Below are 23773 nucleotides of genomic sequence, written 5' to 3'. Positions count from 1 at the left end.
CACACACTTTATTCATGAGACCCTCAGACCAAACACAGAGCCTTTTGATTCAGAACGTGGGGACGAAAGGAAGCACCACTGGAGGCAAAGCCACCAGCACCACATGACAGCTACTCGAGAGAGGGGACAGAAAAACAGGAAACCCAAGATTCTCTGTGGACACTCAACACAAGCCATATACGTACAGGGCAGTCCCCCACGACAACTTCTGGAAATGTCACGCAATTTCAGACTGTAGGAGAGACCATGTTAATAAAGATGCCCCTGCGTCACAAAGCGCTCACGACACAGAGAACACAGGCAGAAGGACGACTTCTCGCCCATGTCCTCCATCTCCCCTCTTCTCCTCAAATATATTCTTCGAAATGTCAGAGAAGCATATATTACACCGTTGAAAGATTTTGTGTAAAATCATTACAATTTCTTTAATTCAGGAACTCATTTTAAAAAGGTATGTTTTAATTAGGTGGGAAATTAATTTATCTGAAATAATTTCTAAACAATGTAGGATTAAGAAATATTATATAGTAACTACCTTTGACTCAATAAAGCTTTTAACTAAGAATTTAAACTAAAAACTAGCAATGGATGTTTCAAATGTTATTACAAAACCTACAAGCTATATAGATACAGGCAAACAGAAAACAAGCTTGGAATTCATCTTAAAACAAGCAAAAGTTCTTGTGTCTTCATATATCATTTAAAGAATAAAAAAATAAGAAATAAATAGAATCACCTCCTAGAAAAAGCATAAAGGCTTTCAAAGAGGATGAAAACAGATTAATAAGAACACTTTTCTTAATATTATATACTTACATCCTGCAAAAAGAACTGTTCCATATATGTTATCTTCTGTTGTGAAAACCACATTTGTTCCACTACTTGCAGAAACAGAAATATTATGGATCTTGATTGCAACATTTTTCCCATCAAGATGGATAAGGGGACACTTCGTTAGGCCAATCTGTGCTGATGATACATTATCTCGAGTCACACAACAGACTATTACATCTGAGCCTACAAGTATTACTTTGTCTTGAGGAAAAACCTTAGTCTGAGAATCAGGAGACCCTAGAAAGAGCAAAAGGAATGATACGTGATTTAGGAGTCTTTTACCACAAAATAGCCCAGTGTATACCAAACATACTGTTAGATGCTTTGTGATAATGGTGGCCCAAAGATAAGGTATACCCCCCAGGTTTCAAAGGAGCAGGACAAACACAAGAAATAAAATAAAAGTGGATGTGGTTTTATTTACTTATGATAGAGTGATGGTGGGGGAGTGGAGGGGATGGTAGGTCAACGTCTAAGGTCACAGGTTAATGCCTAAGAAGTCTGAAGATTCCAATTAAATGGGTTTATATCCACATGTGAAAAACCCACACCAAGAAAAAGTCACTTATTAAATAACTCCATTCCTTTGAAATGTATTTAGGGCAGTCTTCTTCCTTTCACTCAGCCTAAATATATGTTTAAGTACTCCACATCTTTAAAAGCACGTTTTCCTTAATTCCAACTCTCTGCAGATTAAAGCCGTACCTTTGTTATGCTGTTGTCCTAAATAGTCAATCTTGTTAATTACCTCTAGTCTCCTTTTACCTATTTACTCTACTGCAATCTGGCTTCTACCCCGACCGTTCTACTATAGCGGCTTGCTGGCCTAGCTGCTCAATCCAATGGCCCTTCTCAGTAATCTTTGCCTTTGACTTCCACAGCATCTCGTATGTTGCCTCAAGTCTTCTTTCTCAAAACTCCCTTCTCTTGGGTTCCATACCACTGTACACTCCTGGGCTACTCTTAACCTTCTGGCTGCTGTTTGCTTTGCTGGACTCTTTTTCTTCCATCTTATCCTTAGACATAGAAGCTTCTAAGGTATATGTCCCTGGACCCCATTCACCTTTCCCTGAGTTATGTTAACCTCCACATCATATCACATATATGCTGATGATTCTCAAATACGTATCTCCAGCTCCAACTAATCACCTGGATGCCAAACTGGTATTTCTGACTGCCTATGACACAGTGCTACTCAGACGCTTCACGAGTACCTCAAGGTCAACACATTAAGGATGAAATTTATCTTTCCCACCTAATCCATTCTTATATTTTCTGTCACAGTGAATGGCACTATCAGCTACCCAGCTGCCCAAACTAACAGTTATCCTTGGTTCTATTTCTCTCTTAGCAAATGCACAGTCACTAATCTGACTCTGTCTCTCCAGTGTTTTCACACCTTTCCCCCCTTTTCCTTTCTAAACCCATGTGTCCCAGTTTATGCCTTCACTGTCTTTTGTTGAGCTACAAGATTCTCCTTATCGACCTAACTTCTTCCAGTCCCTCCTTCCTCTGATCTGTTTCTCCATATTATCACTAGAGTGGATTATCTACAATGATTACCAGCCTTTTTAAGGACATCATTTTATTGTCAACAATTTTCCAGGCCCTCTCTCACACTGCTAATGTTCTACCTGCTATGAGTTTTAGTCAACGTACAGATGACTTTTGGTATACTTGCAGATTCCCGTGTTCTCTGCAATAACTGCAGCTCACAGGAGTCTGCTCTGTGGGCAGCCTTTTTTTTTTTTTTAAATATAGACTTGATCTCATTACCACCTACATATAGTTTTCGAATGTTCTTCAATGCTTACCACAGTGATTTTCAAACCCAGATGTCTATCCAATCACTCAGAAAGTTTTTTAAAAGTACAGATTCCTGAAGCCTATCTTAGACTTTTTGAATCAGAATGTCTGGGATCGGGGACTTGGAAGATCCCCAGGTGACCATCAAGCAGCCAAATGGGGTTCAGAGAACTGAAAGCTTAAACTAAACCTTACCCTTAAGCAAGATTAATTCATTTGCAAGAAAAATTCTTTAAAGATAAGCTTACAAGAAATGTTCTTCAGCTGGCTCCAGTCACTCCACTCCTTGTGACCAGAGAAATGAGTATCATCAACGTAGCATCTAATTCCCACATAATGAGTGGCACACTCCAAGGGCATGTCTGAGGTCCAACTCCAGTGATGGACTGTATCTTTACCATTCAGAGTGGTGTTATGGGTGACCTAAAAAATGAACACAAACACAAAATTATATTTCAAAGTAGTGATATGTTCTGCTTTTCTTATGATTAAAAAACACAACAGACTGTATACAATCACCAGCTAAGTAAGTTAAAGGTTTGTCCCTTTGTAAAACTGTCTCTGTTTTCTATAAGGCATAATAGGAGAGGTATACTAACAATAATGATGATTCATTTATGTTTACTTCTTGTACTTCAGGCCCTACTGCATTATCATACAAGATGTTGATATCCCAAAATATTCAATAGAGTTCACAAGAAAATATATCATTGTCTAAAATGACCTCCATTTTTCATGGATAAAAAATATTTAGTAGGTTTGTATCTTCAAGAGTTAGTCAAAGAGAGAAGCAGCATTTCAACAAAATAAATTATTATTTTAGACTGGATTTTTTTATATAAGCGTATATATTTTAAATTTTATTTTTAAATATGCAACTTACAAGAATACAAAATATTAATCTCAATTGCGAAAAACTGGTAAGATTTCAATCAAATATTGAGCATCTACTAAAAGAGACCCTGGGACTTCAGGTTAAAGACAATAGATTAAATGTATTTCCTTCTCTCTCACCTCCTGAAATCCCACTAAAACAAAAGGCCACAGATTTTTTTTTTAAAGGGCAGAGATGTACTAGGGCAAAAATAGGAGAAGCAACAACACAAGTACAATTTTGGACACTGGAAAGCAGATGGACAATAGTAACTGACTCAGAAGACCTGAGAAAGCTGAATCTTAAGCCTCCAATGGGAAAGTGAGAAAAAAATCTGATTTCTATCACTGGAGCCAGAGAGCTCCGGAAATGGCTGTGCCAGGTTCCCCTGGAAAAGCATAGTGAAGGTGAGGCACAAACAGGAAGACTGACTGAAAGCTGTCTGGGTGTAGGTTAGACACCCAGATCCTCTCCCACCGTCTATGCTGCCAGAGGACTCCCCTTCTCCACCTTGGCAGAAGAGTGGAGATTTATACTCTGGAAAAGTAAGACAGAATACCTCTGGATTGAAGAACCTAAGGAAGAGCTGAGAATGGGGACTATTGTACCAAAAACAAGGGGATTGCTAACCTACACAATCTGAAGGCTAGAGCACTCCTGCCTTCTTCCTCTACTCAGCTTCCCAGGATACAGACGACCCAGTTCATACTCACCAGGTAGGAGTCTAAACAAACTTTTCTGGTGCATATGCACAGGTCAACATAAAAACCTAAAATAATATTAAGATTTTGCCAACTAGAAAGTCCATCCTAATCACCTACAATGAAGGTCCAGTCAATAAGTCCCATCCAGGCAAACAGAAGTTCCAATTTGAGTTTTAAAAAAATTTTTTAAGAGTCACTCACTTAAATATGAATAGCAAACAGAATGACCAGAAAGTGGAAAGAAATTCTACTATGAAAGTTAAAGATGAAAATAAAGAAAAAAGCAGCCTGAAGAAACAGACTGCCGAGAAAGAAAAAAATGTTTTAAATCACCGATATTCTGAGAGATAAGATGAGATACTGTATCCATGAAATAAGAACAAGGATATATTTTTAAAAGAACAGAGAACAAAAAAAGGATCTCCTGTAAATTAAAAAACATACTAACAGAAATTCAATAGCAAGACTGCAGGACAAAATTTAGGAAAAACTGCTCAGAAAATAGAGCAAAATACAGATGGAAAGTAGGAATGATAAGACAATTAGAGGACCACTCTGGAGGGTCCAATTTCTAAAACACAGAAGCTCTAAGAAAAAAAGAGAAAACAGAGATGAGGAAATCAAAGACGTACAACAGGAAAATTTCCCAAGCTGACAAGCATGTATTTTCAGACTGAAAGGGGCCCAATGAGTGTCCAGCACAATGGATGAAGACAGATGCACAATAAGAACAAATGGGACAATGATCTCAAAATCTTGAGAAAATTTCCTAATCTAGGATCATATACCCAGAGAAACTAACAATCATGAGTGAGTGCAGAATAAACGCGTTTTCAGAAATGTCATGTCTCAATGTGTTCATCAAGTAGCATTACATTCCCACCAGGGTTTATGAAAGTTCCAATTGCTCTGCATCTTCTCAACATTTGGAATTGACAGTCTTTTGCATTTTGTTGGCAACTAATTTAAATTTTAAAAAATAAAATCTGCAAGCTACCATTGTAAATAACAGAGCATCTACAATAAATAGCAAATAACTACTAGAATTGATGCTTCCACCAAAATGAGGAAATAAGAGGAAGACAGGGAATTCAGAAAAAAGAGGATCCATGGCAAGAAAAAGGTAAAAGGAATCCCCTGGATGATGATGAAGACCCTTTGGACCATAGCTTCCTAAAGAATCTGCCAAAAGACACTGAGGTTTGTCTTAAGTGGGTTATGGGTATACCTAGGTATTAATCTCTTCAAACCTAGCACTGGCTGCTGGGAGTTGAGGCTGCTGGCACTCCTGAGACACTGCGGGTTACAAGAACCCTCAGCTATTTACCACACTCTGCTCTAGAAATATTGTCAGGATCTAGGGGAGCCCGTTTGTGAAAAGGGTCGGGAAGCAAGTCAGAAGGCTCTCAGAGAGATTTATTCACAAATTTAAAATTGATAAAATACTACTATGTTTGAACACTTGGACAGGAGATTCAAACAATCTGTAGAAAATTTAGGTTTGAATTAATGAAGAAGACAAATAAAACTAAAAATACAAGATATATATAACCATAATAGAAACAATGAACAGCGGTCTACTGAAAATTAGAACAATATGTAAAAGAGAGAGAGAGACAAGACAGAGAATGCACATATACAAGCACGCGAATGCCTGGGTGGGGTGGTGAGAAGGAACTAAATTCTCATCTTCCATTGTGGGAAGTTAATAAAACATTGCTCAAAACTGGAAATAAAAAATTTAAAAAGAGGAAAATAAGCATGCTATTTGGAAAAATGGAGATAAATAATACAAGAATCAGCTAAAAGAACTGAAATTGGTTGTTTACAGAAAAGAAAAACGGGAGGGGGGAGGGTGCTGCATAACCCCTAGGCGTGATTCACAGCCCGGTCTGTGCAGCACACAGCGTCCATGGCTGAATGCGAGGCTACAGGCGCAGAAAGTGTCAAGTTATAAATGAAACACTGTAAATGAAACTTACAAATGAAACGCTTATGTATAGTATTCCTTTTTTTTTTTTTTGAGTAAGATTAGCCCTGAGCGCACATCTGCTGCCAATCCTCCTTTTGCTGAGGAAGACTGGCCCTGAGCTAATATCCATGCCCATCTTCCTCTACTTTATGTGTGAGACGCCTACCACAGCACGGCTTGCCAAGCAGTACCATGTCTGCACCCGGGATCTGAACCGGTGAACCTGGGCTGCCGAAGCAGAACGTGTGAACTTAACCACTGCGCCACCAGGTTGGCCCCTAATGTATAGTATTCTTGATCTTTAAAATATTACAAAATAATAGCATTATAACCTGTGACAAAATGACTTGATTATAAACAAGTCTGCCTTAAATACTGATATTAATAACATATACTTACAAATAAAAATGTCGCATTTTACTATGGACGTGGATCATTTACCCTTTTACATTTCACTTTTTAAAATTCATTTGTTCTATCTCTATTTTTCTTGCCTCCTGCTATATTTCCCCATACAAAGATTTTTCATCAAAGATTATACTCCCCAAAGTAGGGAATTACTGCCTTGCCATTGCTGTCTTGCAACGCATCTTGCGGCAAGGAGTTATATGACCTTAGAAGAACATTTCCATTCATTTATGTTTGATTTCACTCACACTTCAAAGAATATCCCTCTTATTCTAGCATCCCTGAGTTAATTAAAAAAAAAAAAAACTAGCTCCCAAAGGAAGTAATGACAACAAATAGCTGGTTTAGCAGCTTTGTAAACACATGTCATTTACAAGAGCAAATATTAGCACCACTTTAAAAATGAGAAAAAGGAGGTTTTGAGAAGTCATTGTAAGCCAGTGAGTAGTAACCCAGAACACAAAATGCTAAGCCATAATAAAAAGCTATGTGATATAATTTTAAATAAGTGGTAATTTTAAGACAACAATGGTAGAGCTATAACAAAGCTAGCTGCAAATGAGATTGACATCAAGAATTGCCACTAAAATTTAAGAAAAGAGAGCATTCTAGGATGAAGTAATTAGGATGGGCTTTAAAATAATGGGTAGGATTTGACCTGGGTCTAGAAAAGTGTGTTCAATTTGAATAGATGAAAAGGAAAAAGAGGATACCTTAGATGAAAACGAATATACTTATTATGTAACATACACTGTAGTGGTTAAGAGCAAGCACAGACTCTGGAACCAAATTGCCTGGGTTCCAGTCCTGGCTCTACCATTTAATGCCTTCCTGTGACTCTGTATCTTCATCTGTAAAATGGGGACGATGCTAACAGTGCCTCCGTCATGGGCCTGTTGTGAGGATGTGAGGAATTAACACATAGAGCTTTCACAACAGTGTCAGGAACGCCGGAAGCACTAGGTACATGCTGACTACAACTGTGGCTGCTATTATTTCAGGAATGTAATACATAGGCTGTCAAAAAGGAAAAATAAGACACTAACTATGAAATACAGAATAATCCTATTTATCATTATCTTATCTACATACTTAGGCAAATAAACTGTAAAATCATGAGATGGTCTCCTAATTCTTAAATCTATAACTACGCATATTTTAAATCCAGTAAGGAGGAAAAGAGTAAAAGGATAAGAGAAAGAATGACCACATAGGCTTTCAAAACTTTTCACTATTTCTCACTATCCCTTACACTAAGGGCAAACTAAAGACAGATCATAAGGAAACCATTCACAAACACGATTAAAAAAAGAAGAGAGAAAAATTAATTTTAAATTTAAATTTAAATTCAAAATTTAAATTAATTAAAATTAATAATTTAAAAGTTAAATTTTAACTTGAAATTTAAATTAATGTAAAATTTAAAATTTTAATTAATTTAGTACTACTAAATATAAGAACATTATTTCAGATTCAGATAGATTCAAACTTACAGATCTATACAAAATTTCTCAACAATTACTATGGCTAAATATGTTTCAAAACATTTATTTTTATTTTATAATATTAGACAAAGAAAAAAATAACAGACTAAATTACATGTATACTTTTATTTCATTTATGTAAAAACATGCATATAAAAAAGGTTAGATTGGAATACCCAAAGATAACATTTACTGTGTTCAAGTGATAGAATCATGGATTATTTCTCCCTTAATTTCATAAATTTCCTATAATGGTTACACAATATTTTAATAATTAAGTGATTTTTGAGTCATAGCGTATGTTTTTAATGAACGATGAAAGGACATCTGATCTATTTCTTTAATAATCTAATGGTTCACTGATGCCACCTTAAAAATCTTTTAAAAATTATTCAGTTTCTTTAATGTCACAAGAAAAAAATCTATTTTTGTTCAAACTTACTGATTTTACTATTTCCATATTCTTTTTACGTAGAATTTTAATTTCCCAGATGACATTTGAATGACGTGGAAGAACAGAACCCCTGTCACTCCACTTCAGGTGTAACGTAGAAGTTGGGAAATCAGCAGACAAATTCAAGATCTCTGGAGTGTCTGGAATTAAGGCTTAAAAACAGGAAACAAAAGATAAAGATTAGTAAAATAAATAATAATGTTTCATATTGTAATTCTATTAACTAATCTTAAATTCTATTCCTTCTTGAGCAAAAAATAATCAAGAATTAAAGGCAAACTCTGGAACCTATTCTGAAAAGAGAACCAATATATGTATGTATTTATTTAAGCAGCTCCCAATGATTCATCAGCCACAGTTAAGAAAATTATTTATCAGCTGGCTGTTTCAAATCCATAATGGCTTCTAATACAAACAGCAACTAGGTTCCCACAACATTCTAGTGTCATCCGGTCTGGAAGCTACAAGTAGGCAACATCAGAGAGAAGGAAAAGAGCTTCCTTTGCATGGCTGTAGGTTGGGCCTAAGAAAACAAGAGAACATGGAAAGTTCGCCTTGGTAAAGCTTTCCATCTGTTTTCTTTGCATCCTTCCCACTCATCTCCCAGTGTCAGAGCCCCCCATGCCAGAGGAAGTCACCCACTTGACAATGCAATGAGCTATTACTGGCATAGGTATCGTAAATAGTAGCAAGACTGTAGTAATGACCAAGGCACTGAGGGAGGAAGCCATGAGGGTACTGTGAAAATCTAAGACGGCCTTAGCAGGATTAAGAAGTCCTTCAGAAAGCCTAGTTTAGCAGCGGTGTAGAACACGGTCTGCAGAAGATGGACAAAGAGAGAAGGTGATCAAGTAGCAGACAGTTGGAGAAAGCCTCGCTAGAGTGACAAGTATATGGATCATGATGCCATATATGGAAAAGAAAGGACAAAATCTGATGGGCATTTCAAAGAAGTGACCGGATCAAAGAAACGAAGGATTAGTATAACAAGGCACAGAAACATCTTCCTCAAGTTTCTAGACCAGAGAGCAGCAAGAATGGCAAAAGGAATCAGGGACCATTGTGAAGAGATGCAGGAGAATGGCTGTGGATGACTGAGTGTCAGGAGAGGAAGAGACAGTCAATGGGGGTGGTCTGCAGACGTTGAGTGAGAATGGTGACAAGTCAGAACCACGGATACAGACTCAAGAGGAACTCACTGACTGCAGCTGAAGAAATGAACATGGATGCACAGACACAAAACAGCAGAAGCTTGTCTGAGAGCTACTGACAGGCAGTCACACCTTCAAGGAAACAGACCTCAGCAAGAACCTGAGAGGGAAGAAGAAGGAAACCAGAGAAAAGCCAAGATCACTGAGATCAAAAGAAATGGGTTGTCCTCTAGGCCAAGTAAGACAGAACTCAGACGAAGACTGAGAAAACATCACTGACATTGGGGAGGTTATTGTCAATACCTGAGAAAGAAGTTTGAAAGGGCAGTGGGCTCTGAAGCAGTATTAGAAAAGCAAAGAGAAAAACCATGCTCAAGGACATGGCATCTCATAGGGAGAAACTGGTAAACTGAAAAAAAGTAGCACGGAGAATAAGTTAAGCTTCAAAATCTTCAAGTCTTCCTACCCACAAGGGATGAGTAAATTACTGAAACTTGTTGGATCAGTGGAAAACACAAGGTATGAGACTGTTCCATCTATGAAACACAGGCTCTCTAGCATGCGGGGGTCGGAGAAACTGGGGCCTCTTTCTCACATGCTCTCTCCTCGAATGACAGTGAGGTGAAGCTAAGTTGAAAGAAATCCAGAGACACATGCTCTCAGGCCTCATCTCTGTCCTGGTCCTTCCCCATGAAGCTCAAGGACCAAGTGAATAAAGCCATGGCAAGCACAAACTACAGGAGTTTACAGAGGTAGGGCAGCTGAATGTGCAAAATACCAAAAACAGCAGAGCAAACCAATACAAATGAGTCTTGGAACTTATAAGTTCTTAAAAAATTTAACTAAAATTTGCTGACCACAGTGCTCTACAGTGGACCTTTATCAAATGTTTAGGGCTGTACTGCAAATAGTACACGTGGATTTAAAGCCTAAACTATAGAGCAAAGTTACCAGTTACACAGCTATATAAGGACAGTGGAAGATACTTTATAGGAGAAGTTTTAAGTGGGAAGGTGCTTTTAAAAAGAAGAAGTGGGGCCGGCCCGGTGGCGCAGCAGTTAAGTTCGCACATTCCGCTTCGGCAGCCCGGGGTTCACAGGTTCGGATCCTAGGTGTGGACCTATGCACTGCTTGTCAAGCCATGCTGTGGCAGGGGTCCCATATAACAGAGGAAGATGGGCACAGCCGTTAGCTCAGGGCCAGTCTTCCTCAGCAAAAAGAGGAATATTGGCAGCAGATGTTAGCTCAGGGCTAATCTTCCTCAAAAAAAAGAGGCAGCGGAAACGAGGAGGAGGAAGTTGATTTAGCGCCAGGAGAGGGAAAGTTCAAGGTGCCAGTGTGACCACAGAGAGCAGAGGCTTCCAAGAAAGTGGTTCTTTCAAATGTTTCAGGATGTCACGATGTAGTAACTTTAAAATTATGAAACATGGGAGTCTTTTACTAAGGCAACGCTTATCTATTAAAACGCCTCCCTCCCTGAAAAGGCCGCATAATTTACATTTTATCTAAATAGCAGTGGGCTACTCTTAGAAACACAAGTCATACCCAATATCTCAAGCTAAAGACAGGAACAGCCATAATTACAAACAAAAGGATTAAACAGACACACTTTTTTCACTACTTCATAGTCCAGACGGGAAGTTCCCCTAAGCTCCCATGACTGTCACTTGCACTACTTTCCAGCTAAAATAGACATTGGAGGACAATGTGACCTTGCTTTCTAGAAACTAGGAACTTTTCAGCTGGACAGTTCAAAAGAAATTTAATCAGTCTTGTTTGTTTATTTTTTTAAAGCTAGTACATCTTTACCCATAACCTCCATGCTCCTTTTGGTTTAGAACATCAGAAGAGGAAGCTTTCCCAGCTCTTGATGGAATCCACTTTATTTATTCTGCCTCAGATGGATCCAAATTTTCAGGTTATTTTAAGAAACTTAGACATTAAAAGTCTTACAAAAACTTACTTTCGTGCTTCTCCTTGTCAATTAGCAGCTTATTAGATATATACATATATATGTATGGTAAATATCTTGTTTGTTTTTTATGTCTACTTTTCTTTTTTCTTTCTGTTTTTGTTATTGGCACCTGAGCTAACATCTGTTGCCAATCCTTTTTTTTTCCTCCTTTTCCTTCTTCTCCCCAAAGCCCCCCAGTACATAGTTGTATATTCTAGTTGTGAATGCCTCTGGTTGTGCTATGTGGGACGCCGCCCCAGCATGGCCTGACTAGCGGTGCCACGTCTGCGCCCAGGATCCGAACCAGCGAAACCCCAGGCCGCCAAAGCGGAGCACGTGAACTTAACTGCTCGGTCATGGGGCCGGCCGCTATATGTCTACTTTTGAAAGCATCTTAAGATCTGCAGAAAACTTAATTTCTCATACTTTTATTTAGTAGCAAATTGCCAAAGAACCCAGATCCTTTAATGCACAGCTGTACTATCATTTCATAGCTTCTCTTGCACATAGTAGGTGCTCAAAGCTTTGACCTCCCTCTCTTATATTCATCTAATCTGCTTTTCAATTTGCTTCTCAGCACCTTTCTTAGTAGTAGTAGTAGAAACATCTTAGTATTGGGATACTGTTAATCTAATATTCTAATCATGATCAGGCCCATTATTATTAAAAATGCTATCAAGAATTATATGCTTTGTAAAAACAAGGAACTATTAATCAAATAAGTCACCTGGAGTCTGTCTTGACCTGCCTTTCTCATTCTTTCTACCACTATCATCTTCAAGTAGCTTCCCAGACAGGACCTTCTCAATACCCACTGAAAAATCAGACAACTCAAGCCAGCTCTCTGAGAGTCTCTAGGAATTTTTTAAGAATCTGGAATAAAATTAAGTTAGAGTCCTCATACCTTACTATAAAATCATTCCAGATGGATGAAAGATTTAAATCAAGCATGATAATAAAATCAAAAACTCATAAAGAAAAATAGCAAGAGATTCTATCATATAAAAACGAAAACCTGTGGTGTGAAAAATACCATAAAGTTTACATTTTAAACTTGGAAAAATATATGTAGCAAATATGACAGAATTAATAACCATAACATAGAGATAAGGTGAACTGACGAGGAAAAAGACTAATTTCAACATCAGAGAAGATTTACAAAGGATACAAATAGTTCAGAAAAGAGTAAAAATGAATGATAATTAGTTTAAAAAAGTAATGACAGAAATGCAAAAACATGGGGCCGGCCAGGTGGGTAAGTTCGCACACTCCGTTTTGGTGGCCCAGGGTTTTGCCAGTTCGGATCCTGGGCGCAGACCTAGCTCCACTCATCAAGTCACGCTGAGGTGGGGTACCACTAGACAGAAACAGAAGGACTGACAACTAGAATATACAACTATGTGCTGGGGAGTTTTGGGGAAACAAGAAAAACAAAGATTGGCAAGAGATGTTAGCTCAGGTGCCAATCTTGGGGGAAAAAAAAAAGAAATACAAAAACAATGTTATAATTTGGGGGCCATGAGATTGAAATGGCAAAACTAAGAGAGATGGACAATACCCAGTCCTGGCAAGGATGTGGAAGAACGCGCATCCTCTAATACAAGGTTTGCGGGAAGGCAAAGAGATTCAAAATTTTTGGAGAACAACTGGCAATGGATATCAAAAGCCATAAAGAAGGGCAATGTCTTTAATGCAGCATTCTCACGCCTAGGAATTTAGCCTAAGGAAATCAGCACACAAATTCAGAAACATCTATGTGCAAAAGATGTTCATTAAAGCATTTGGCTATAATATTGAAAAACTGGAAATAAAAATCTCAATGTTAATCATCAATCACAAAGTAATTATGATACCTCCATTCAACTGCATACTACGCAGCCTGTAAAAATAATACAAATTTATTTAGATAACAACTTGAAAATCAATCTACGTCTTCTGCTAAGCAGGCTACAAAGTAATATGAACCTATTGTTTATATGTACATGCACAGAAAATATATTTAAGTGTTAACAGTATATCCCTGTGGGTAGTAGGATCCTGGCTCAACTGCACAAACTATACATCACACACAACTATAGAAAGAAAATAACAAACACGGCTCTTTCCTCTTCATCTGGAAAGACTGCCCTAAGTAGCACTTTACCCAGACAACACTTCAGTCCGAAAACAGGACAGATTCTAAGTTCCTGGACAGCATGCTTTGTTACTATCCTTTCAAAACCTATGCTACCTTAGACACAGACGTCTCCAAACATGCACCCTGTGCATAAACCTGGAGAGATCACCGAGTTAATTATAGTTTCTTTCCCTTGCTTCAAAGTCAGTCATCCCTATAAGATCACATCACTATAATATCACTACGGTGCCATCCCATAATAGTTGTCAGCAGCCAACGAACCTGCTTACCCCACCATTAAAACAGTCAAGACTAACTGGGGTTTTTAAGGTCTCACCACATAGCAGAATTCCCTCTGTCAGCCTGGGTCTATTTCAGGTTTCCATTCAGCTTGTAGCAAGCGTCCCAGGCATTCATGGACACGTGTGTAGAAGATGCCTGCTATGGGTCAGGCACTGGGCTAGGGGCCAGGTGTGGAAGACAAACACCCAGCCTTCACGGAAACTATTTTCTCACGGAGGAGACACAGTGAGCACCTAATTACATAAGAAATTACTAACGCAACGGTGAGAAATGCCCCTAGAGAGAAATACAGATTGCCTAACGGAATACTAAGACAGGAACAGGGTCTTCTCTAGGAAGGGGTGGTCAAAGACTATTTCCTAGAGAAGGGATACCTGAGAAGTTCTGAAAGGTGTGCAGAAATGAACAAAGCACAGGGGCCGGGAAAAAAGTATCTTGAACTCTGCGACATCGATTTTGACTGCCCAGAGGACAAGCATGCTTCCTTCCTGACCTTGGCCGTGCTCTACTATTCATGGTACAGCCACTGGGTAAATGAAAGCATTAGTGTACCAACGGAAATGCAACAGAATGGTAAATTTCCACCAGTTATAAAGCACCACAATACTAACAAAGGCATTGTTCCAAGTTACTTTCAAACCAACTTTCTTTTCAAATACTTACAAACATTTTTTTCACTGAGTATGAATTTACTTATAGAACTTCCAAAATCACGTAGAGGGCTTATCACTACTTCATGATCACCAGGTGAAAGAGCTGGGATTTTGATATTTGTTTTCTCTGATGGATAACAAGAATAGGATCTACGATATAAGAAATTAAATTTTAATTAGCAGATAAAATTAATAATGCAATTTTCATAAAAACTTCATTAATACAAAATGCACTGGAAAATACTTAATGCTTTTTTTTGTATACAAAAATATGATAGGTTATACTGCATTTTAAGACTGAAAAAAAAGAGGTTAATGGTAAGTGTACCAATGTGGTGGCAGGAAAAAATAACCAGATGGTACCAGAAAGTCAAGTGAGTAGCGTAAAGGCTTCTTTCAGGACACTTAGGATTTTAGCATGCCCTTCAAACTCCCACCCAACCTGCGCTTTACCTCCTTTCTCTTCCCTCCCATTGCACGTGCCCCGCCCCCTACATAGCCGGCACTTCTAGACCACACCATCACAGGGCCCCACACTAAGATGGTGCTTGACAGACAGCGAGGACAGAAGGGAACCTGGCTACTTGTCGCCCCTCAGACGCCCTCAATCCATCCGCTCCTTCACCTCGGCTCATGGTTCACTCTGAACAAAACTTCCTCATCAGCTCTGCTTTCAAAACACTCTTAGACAAAAGTGATTTTTAACTCTGTGGTTCCACGGCCCTTTGCATCCTCATGGAGCACGTTTACATTCCTTTTATTGTTATTCATGTACACTTCTAACTTCCTATGAAAACTGTAATTCAAGCAAAGGGACTTTCAGTGCGTCCCGCATCCCTGCCCCACCCCCGCCCCAGCACAGGCCTCCTCACATCACTCACTCAGGACTCTGCCTTAACCCCGGGCTCACCTCCTCTCAGCCTCACATGGTGAGGCTTCAGCAGGGGCCAGCAACACAAAACCACCTGAATTCTCTCAACAGTGCTACTTCATACATCCACGCCATCGTACCTTTCAGGCTGGACTGTCCTCCTATCCTCCTTCTGCTGAGAAAACTGAGTATTCCCACTGGCCAACCACACCTCTGACAGCCTCTCTGGACCCCACACCCCTTAGTCAAGGCGCCCTCAGCCCCTCACAGGCAATTTCTGTCAGCACTTAACCCACAGCACTCTCGTGACTTGTTTCTTGTGAACTCCTGGGGAGCCAGAACAACTTCCTCTCTGTGTGGCCTGCGTAGTTATTAGTGCTTTTTTACCAAAATTTTCAGCTTCTCCCCTTCTGGATTCACAGTAGGACTGCACTTCCCTGATCCTCTGAAGCAAGGTACAGTCATGTGACTTTATTTGCAGAGAAACGTAAGTGAAAGTCACGTCTATTACTTCAGAAGGAAGCTCTGAAACAGTGCAGGCTGTGCCCTCCTTGTTCCCCTGTCCTAATGCACAGAGGGTGAGGGACCCCGGGCCTGGGGCTCTAAGGGAGAGATGCGGGACAGAACATAGAACACCGCAGGAAAGAATCCTTTATTTTCACAGCAGAAAATAAAATAAGATTTGAGGGTTGTTTCTGCAACACAATCAAGCTCATCCTGGTTGATGAACTACCAAAATGCTCAGACTAATGCTCAATAAATGTAAACCGAATGGGAAACAGTCACATTTATGTCAATTTACACGAGGACCACTCATCCGCACACTGGGGCTTGGAGCTGCTGGGCTGGAACTCCTTTGGCATTGCTAAACAACTCAGAGCCCAGCTGGAATCAAGGAAAAGCAAGCAGAATGTTCTGGCTTGTATGCAGCTCAAAGGCCTCAATTCCAGGCCTCTAGCCCACTCTAAGATTACTTTAGAGGGTAAGGTGGTATGACAGAACCTGCCACTTGCCTCCTAATGTCCATTTCCTCCTTTTCCTTAATAACATTAACCCAAGGTTTATCTGGGCACATTGCCATCCAGCTAGCAGAACACACTGCCCAGCTTCTTATGCAAATACGTTTAGCCATTTGACTGAGATCCGCCATTGATGTGTAAGCAGAGGTGTTGTGTGGAACTTCTTAGAGGTCTCCTTAAAGAAAATCACCCTTCTTTTCCTTCCTGCTTGCTGGAAAGTAGACAGGATAGCCACTCCTCAAGCATCATCTTGAACCATGAGATCCCGCGCTAAGATGGCAGCGTGGCATGATAAAGAGGAACCTGGGTCTCTTGTGGCCATAAACAACCACGTCAGCCTGGAACTCCTGACAAGAGAGTTAATGCCTGTCTGTTAAGCCACTATTAATGACATATTCTGTTAGGCAGGGTCAAAACTTGAACTTTGATACAGTAGACATTGGTTTGGGACAGACCAGCAAAACTTCCCCATAGCAGATCAGAAGCCACGGCACATTAGAAGTCTGTCCCATACTTAATATCCATATCATAAAAGAATCAATGTTTTGGCCAGGAGAAGGTTTTGTTTCCATCTTGAGTGATGTAAGATTGAGCCTTTTCAGATAGAGAGCTAAGACTCAAAATTTCATTAAAAAATTTTCCAAATAAAATCTTTATATCCTAAAATTAAAGACAAATTAGGTTATAGCTATAAATGAAAGTATTTCCATTACCCATTTTCAATGCAAACTTCATAGAAAGTACCATGGCCTGCTCCAGAAGGTGCTTTCCAAGAACAGTCCCACACTTGTAAATTGTTAGTTATACACTTCAGATCGTGAGGAGCCCCTGGAGAAGGAGAAAGAAAACACACACACACACACACACACACACACACACACACACACACACACACACACACAGAGAACATGCTTCATTATTTAATCGCCTTGTAAAAGGTCAACAAGTCAACTGTTTTCAGTCATAAGTACAAGCACGTGTGTCTGGAGACAGCCATGTTCTTTGCGCAGAGATGAACCTACAGTCACAGGAGGTCACTAGTTTTATATTTCTTCTTGTAGTTTTGGTTTTAAAAATCTAGAGAGTAAACTGATGAGAGTAGGCCAACCACTAGACCACCACTGAGGGGTTAGGCCTCTATCAAAAACTCCCCTTCCAGGCAACTAGGATAAATAGAGGGAGTGACTATGTGGATTCAATGATGAGGCCGAGAGAGGGCCTGGGAATATTTTAATCTCCAATCGCCCCATTTGCCAAAAAGAAAAAGGTGACTCTAAGTAAAACCATGTGTCTCACACAGCCACAAACACTTCTAAGCTCTCCCAGCCACTGCTGCTTCCCTGCTTGTTCCCAGACTGCCACCTACACAGAAAGCCCACAGACAATCTTTGGATTTTTATGGAGCATGTTACACTTCAATAGTAATGAGTTCACATGAGTCTCTGAAATATATGTATTTTGTGTAGGCTTAAACAACTGAAAAGTAACAAATAGTTCAGAAGATTACAATCCTAATCGTACTTATTCACATCTATAAAATAACATTAGATTATGGAATACATAAGCACTATACGATGAAAAACTGTCATTCTAAGAGGAAAATAAAGAGAAAGGAGGCGGGTACGAGAGGGAGGGAAAGAGGGAGGAGAAAAGGACAAAGGAGGAAAGAAGAGAGGGAGGGAGAGGATAAAGCAGTTACAGCGTAAAAAAAGGTATTCCATCTCAGACTTTCTCTATAAATGTCTATGAAAAAGTTTTTCTAATTTTTACATATGGTTGGCATGATATTCACCATAGCAATAAGTTATAAAGCTATTTATATAAGATAGAAAACAAAATCATTAGAAGCACTCACATTAGAAATCATCAGTAATCATAATAAAGTATTTAATTGTGATCTTGAGGAAAAGAGAAGATCTGTTTAATTATGGAAATAATGTAAAACGAAACTCCTGGGCAGAAGGATGATAATGTTTGTTATCAAAATAAGCTAGGTAATATCTACACAAACATTCTTAATATAGTTAAATAAGATGAAAACAATATATTATTAAAGAAAGATTTAGATTTCATTTATGTGACCTTCTGAAAGGCAAAATTACAGAGAAAAGAGATCAGTGTTGGCTGCAGGTAGGGACAGGAGGGGCTGACTACAGAGGAGCACAGGGAATTTTCTGGGATGACGGGACTGTTCTGTCACTCGATTGCACTGGTGGTTACATGACTACATGCATGTGTCAAAACTCCCAGAACTTTCTCCTAAAAGGATGAACTTTATTGTTTGTAAATTGTAGCTTAATTTTTTTAAATGGGGAAAGAATATTTAGATCTATCTTTCTGGACCTTTTTAAAAGAACCAAAAGTACACAGACAAAGGATGACAAAGAAATAGATTTTAACCACAAAAAAACCTAAAGAGTTTAATAAAGACACAAGATCACTTCATAATCAAAATAGTAATGACATGGCAATCAATTCATTCTTTTCGACTCTGAAGGACTCACCCTTTTTCTGGCTATTTACTTGACTCATTAAATAGAGAAGAATAAATGTTAACAAGGGCCACTGGAAATTTGAAGTCATCCTCATTCTTTTGCTGTCCACCATCCGGGATCGTTGTGTCAAACACAAGGTAAAGTCCATCACCCGCGCAATGCAGTCAGCCTGGATGAGGAGAAGAAGTTCAAATGGTGTTCAAATCGCTCTGAAGACACGTCTTATCCTGTGCACACCAGCACTGAAAAGGGTACTGACCAATACGGAGACACACTGTACATCCGCAACTTTGGAGACACGAGACTCAAGCTGCCCCGGCTCTGGGAGACATAGACAATCACACACAGCTGTTCTTCAGGAATCTTCAAACTAAAGGCTTCAAGTTCAAGATTATAACTGAGCACGTTTATCGACTCTCCACTCCAGTACTGTTAGAGTACAGAAGCGCAGTGCGTAAAACTGAAGTTTGGACGATTTTAAGCGACAAATGGAATGAGACTTTCAATTCTAATTAGTATTAGTATATATTAACTTTCATAGTCATTTACGACAAGCAATATTGCTTTTCTTTTCCATCTACACTGTGCTATAAAGTTTCCATTTCATATAAATTTAAATAGTTTAACAAAATTAAGGTAAATAATAAGATAGAGAGTTTGCAGATGTGAAAAAAATACCAACGACAGAAATGACTAAAGTGTACAAACACTATAACAACCATAATGGGAGAGGGACCACTGGTGGACAGGAGACTGTGACATATTTCTGTTGAAAACTGAACGCATGCAGACGAGCAGTGACTGAGTCTGGTGGGCGGTGGTGGGGGCTGCCACAGAGGGAGGCGCTGTTCAGCCCGAGCACTCCTGAGACACTTGTCAGCACAAGCTTAGAGACGGCCTCCCAAGGGCCAGGTCCTCAGCCAGGCACTGGAGGCGCAACGCTGAGCCAGACGAGGGCCCAGCCCTCAGGAAGCTGAGACTCCATTCAGAAAGATACAGACATGAGAAAATAAGAAATTTAAGATCCTAATACGAGTTTTAAAAACTGGAATAAGCTGATGTGCACGGGAGTGTGTGAGTGAATGAAGTCTGTTCTTGAGCTGAGGCCTGAATGATGAGAAGACTGCTGTGATCAGCTCAGGGGAAGAGGAAATATAAAGACCCTAAGACAGGACAAGAGGACCAGGAATAGGAGGGGACAAGTCAGAGAGGTGGGCTGGGCAGGCCACAGAGGGCCTCAGGGCCCTTGAAAGGATATGGAGTTTAATGGATTGAGAAGAGAAGCCACTGGCATGTTTTAATTAGGGAGATCATGATCCGATTTGCACTTTGGGAAGATTTCTCTACTGCTACATGGAGGACAGACACCAGGGGAGGAGAGAAGGGCAGGGAAAGCACAGTCCAAATGAGATCACCAGAGGCCAGGACTAGGGTTCCAAAAGCAGAGGTGGAGAGAGGTGGTCACATTCAGGAGCGGTTCTAGAATGGAGGGCCTCACCAACACATCACAGGCAGGACAGTGTGTGGTTAAACACACAGACAGGGTCTGAATCCCAACTCTGCCACTTATTGTATGACCTTAACCTCTCTGTGCCTCAGTTTCTTCATCATAAAGTGGGGATGATAACCGTATTTTCTTCATAAGTTTATTGTGAAGATTAAACGAGTAAATACATGTAAAGTGCTTAGAATAATGGTAAGCACATAGTAGGAGCTGTACATGTATTCTGTGTATTGTGTGAGACACAGGGAGAAGAGAGGAAGCAAAGGTGGCTACTAGATTTGGTGGAAAAACAACAATGGATGGGTGGTGGCGCCATTTAAATCCTCTCTGGGTGCGTGAAGAGGAGACAGTGATTTACGGAGCTCAAACTAAAGGATTCGAAGGTCTGTTTATGGAAGTCAACTGTGATGTGCTAGACCCCCCACTCCAAACAGAGGCATTCTCCCCGCAGATCGTAAAGAATCGTCAGGGAGACCAGGGAAGCTAATCAAGAGATGGGTACCAAAGAGGAAAGCCCTCCACACCTGACCCTGGGGGACTCCTCATAGTAATGAGGTTCCAGGCATTCTTGCTGAATGAAGCCGGCCAGCCAACAAGTCTTCCCAACGTATTGAAAACTCTTTGTCAGACCTAATACTGCCTCTTTTTTTATATTGGAACAGATAACCAAGGATCACAAAACATGTAAGCCAAGCCTAAAACATTAAAGAGAATTTCAGGACAAACAGGATCACCAAAAAGAAAATAAAAATAACTCTCAGAGTAGGAATGATGTTGGAAAGAGGAAAACTAAAAAATAAACAGAAAACCATCTCTAAATAGTATTCGCAGAGCAAACATGGCACAGCCATAAAAACAAGAAGAGGGTGCAACAACAACAACAACAAAGACATAGAAATAGCTCTTATAAGTTACATATATTGGCTGATATTAAAATTTTTTTAAATGATAAAACGGTGCACAAGCTTTCAGAAAAATACAACAGACAAAAATAGAAAATGTGAGCAGAGACACGAGAAACAGGGACTTGATAAAGGAAAGGAGATCCAACATCTAAATAACTGGAACCCAAAAAGATAATTCAAAAACTATTCTTCTACGGGCCTCCCCATGGCCGAGTGGATAAGTTCGCGCGCTCCGCTTCGGTGGCCCAGGGTTTCACTGGTTCGGATCCTGGGCGAGGACAAGGCACCGCTCATCAGGCCATGCTGAGGTGGTGTCCCACGTGCCACAACTAGAAGGACCCACAACTAGAATATACAACTATGAACTGGGGAGGATGTGGGGAGAAAAAGCAGGGGGAAAAAAAAAGATTGGCACAGTTGTTAGCTCAGATGCCAATTTAAAAAAAAAAAAACTATTCTTCTTTGCGAAAGCAAACGGCAATATCTCTTGGCTATTGCTGAGTACTGCCAAAAAAAAATCAGAAAATGAATCCCAAATAGCTTAAATAGTTTTAGCCAAGACATACACGAGGCACGAGCACACATTTCAAAAGTGTTCAATTATTTTCTGGATGAATAACTTCCTAGTCAATGCCAGTGTCACCAAGCTACTTATTACAATGAAAATGTATTCATGGAATGTCTAAAATGCCAGTTGCTAAAAGTTACAGAATTACATAGTGTGTACAGGAATAACTGAATAAAGGAGGTGAAACTGACCAAACCACAACTAAAATAATCAGAAACCTTATTTACTAACTGGCTAAACATTACCTTGAAAGGAGACAGTCCCTCACTACAAGCTGACATTTGTTCTAGAAAAGAGAAGTGCGCCCCATGAAGTGGCAAGACAGGAACAAACAGAGGCAGCTGGGGATGAGCTCTGGACCAGATGCTGAGGACCCAGACTCTCATCCTGGCTCCGTTACTAATTAATGGTGTGAGCAAGCGCAATCACTTAATCTCTCTCAGCTTCAGCCTTAAGTACTGCAGCCGAAGCCAGCTTTCCTCGGGGTCTCCTGAGAAACTTCCCAAAGCTAAGCTGTAGTACTGCGTTCCTGTTGGCAGGCAACAAGCAAGCAGACACACCAGCACAAGGTCAGCGCCAGCAAGAGCCACCCATCAAGGACGCCCTTGAGAGGTCAGCGTGTGTCAGGGTGGCGGTGCTCAGGAACAGGAGCACCAACAGCAGTGTCACCAACACCTGCGTAACTGAAAACAGGCAGGATGATAAAGACAGCTTTCTTCCGTCGTAACATTTACCTATAAAATTTTGAGAAAGTCATGCAGGCCGTATAATATCATGCTTGTAATAGATCTGACTTCTCTATCAAGCAAAACTTTCAAATAGACTCACTGGAGGCCAGAGCAATACATGAACGGAGCCTTCCAACGTGCTTTCAAGGAAAAAAGCACGCATAAAACTTGTCTCTGCTCCCTTCTGATAGAAACATTGACCGAATTTACTTTTTTCCAACCAATGCCTTATTCCTTAGAGGTGAACATATTTTAGAGAATTTCAGGAGCTGATTTTCACAATTAGGATTGCTGTCTCTTGACACAGCAGCAGAATGCAAATACGAACGCCTAGCGGGGCAGAACAGTTAGCTGGAACTCTGCACGGGCAGGTGCCAAGCAGAGCTGACCACCTTGTCTAAAGGTGGCAGCCACAGGCCTCATTTTGTGAGATTTTCTGATTTTTCATGCCAAGGTAGAAATCTGTTTTTTTAATATGAAATACTCAAATTTGCAAATGTAAGCAACTAATTCATATTTTTCTAAAGGCCTTCAGACCATGTCCTGCCTGAGGGCCACCAGTTTGTATCCTTTGCCATATAATTATGTTAAAGGATTAAAAAATGTCAATAAATCCCTCGGTTTAAGAAAACTGGTCAAGCAGGATCAATTTATGGGATTGCTGAAAGAAAGAAAAAAAATCTGGTTTTTGCTTCTTTATGTGTACCCTGACCTCAGTCCTAGGACGTTAACAAAGCACAGGCCCGCGTGGAGAGCTCCTGCCTGTCAACCACGTGTCCCCTCTCGTGAAAATGGGGCATCCACACACGCGCCCTGGTTTGCTTTCTCCCCTGCTCAGAGAATTCCGGTTCCAGTCCACACACAGTTTTGGACCCTTCTGCTGAGGATAATTAGAAAAAAAGAGTTGGGAAGAGAAAAGGAAACGTAAAGGCAGAGGAGGACCAGACGCTGTGGTCCTGATATATTTTGT

General features: G+C 40.0%; 1 protein-coding gene across 2 annotated transcripts in view; it reads right to left on the bottom strand.

Annotated features, from left to right (window-relative positions):
• The window catches only part of LIFR (LIF receptor subunit alpha), a 74941-nt gene that overhangs the window by 32093 nt on the left and 19075 nt on the right, over nt 1-23773 (bottom strand). For both annotated transcript variants that reach the window (XM_070245900.1, XM_023625722.2), the window contains exons 2-7: nt 19108-19267; nt 17317-17431; nt 14724-14863; nt 8525-8688; nt 2889-3063; nt 817-1071 (exon numbers count right to left, since the gene is read on the bottom strand). In XM_070245900.1, the coding sequence (XP_070102001.1) occupies nt 817-1071; nt 2889-3063; nt 8525-8688; nt 14724-14863; nt 17317-17431; nt 19108-19246 (988 nt within the window). In that variant the 5' untranslated portion in view covers nt 19247-19267. The remainder of the gene's footprint in view (nt 1-816; nt 1072-2888; nt 3064-8524; nt 8689-14723; nt 14864-17316; nt 17432-19107; nt 19268-23773) is intronic.

Source organism: Equus caballus, chromosome 21, assembly GCF_041296265.1.
Source record: "Equus caballus isolate H_3958 breed thoroughbred chromosome 21, TB-T2T, whole genome shotgun sequence".
NCBI lineage: Eukaryota > Metazoa > Chordata > Mammalia > Perissodactyla > Equidae > Equus > Equus caballus.
This window is presented reverse-complemented; position numbering and strand designations above follow the sequence as displayed.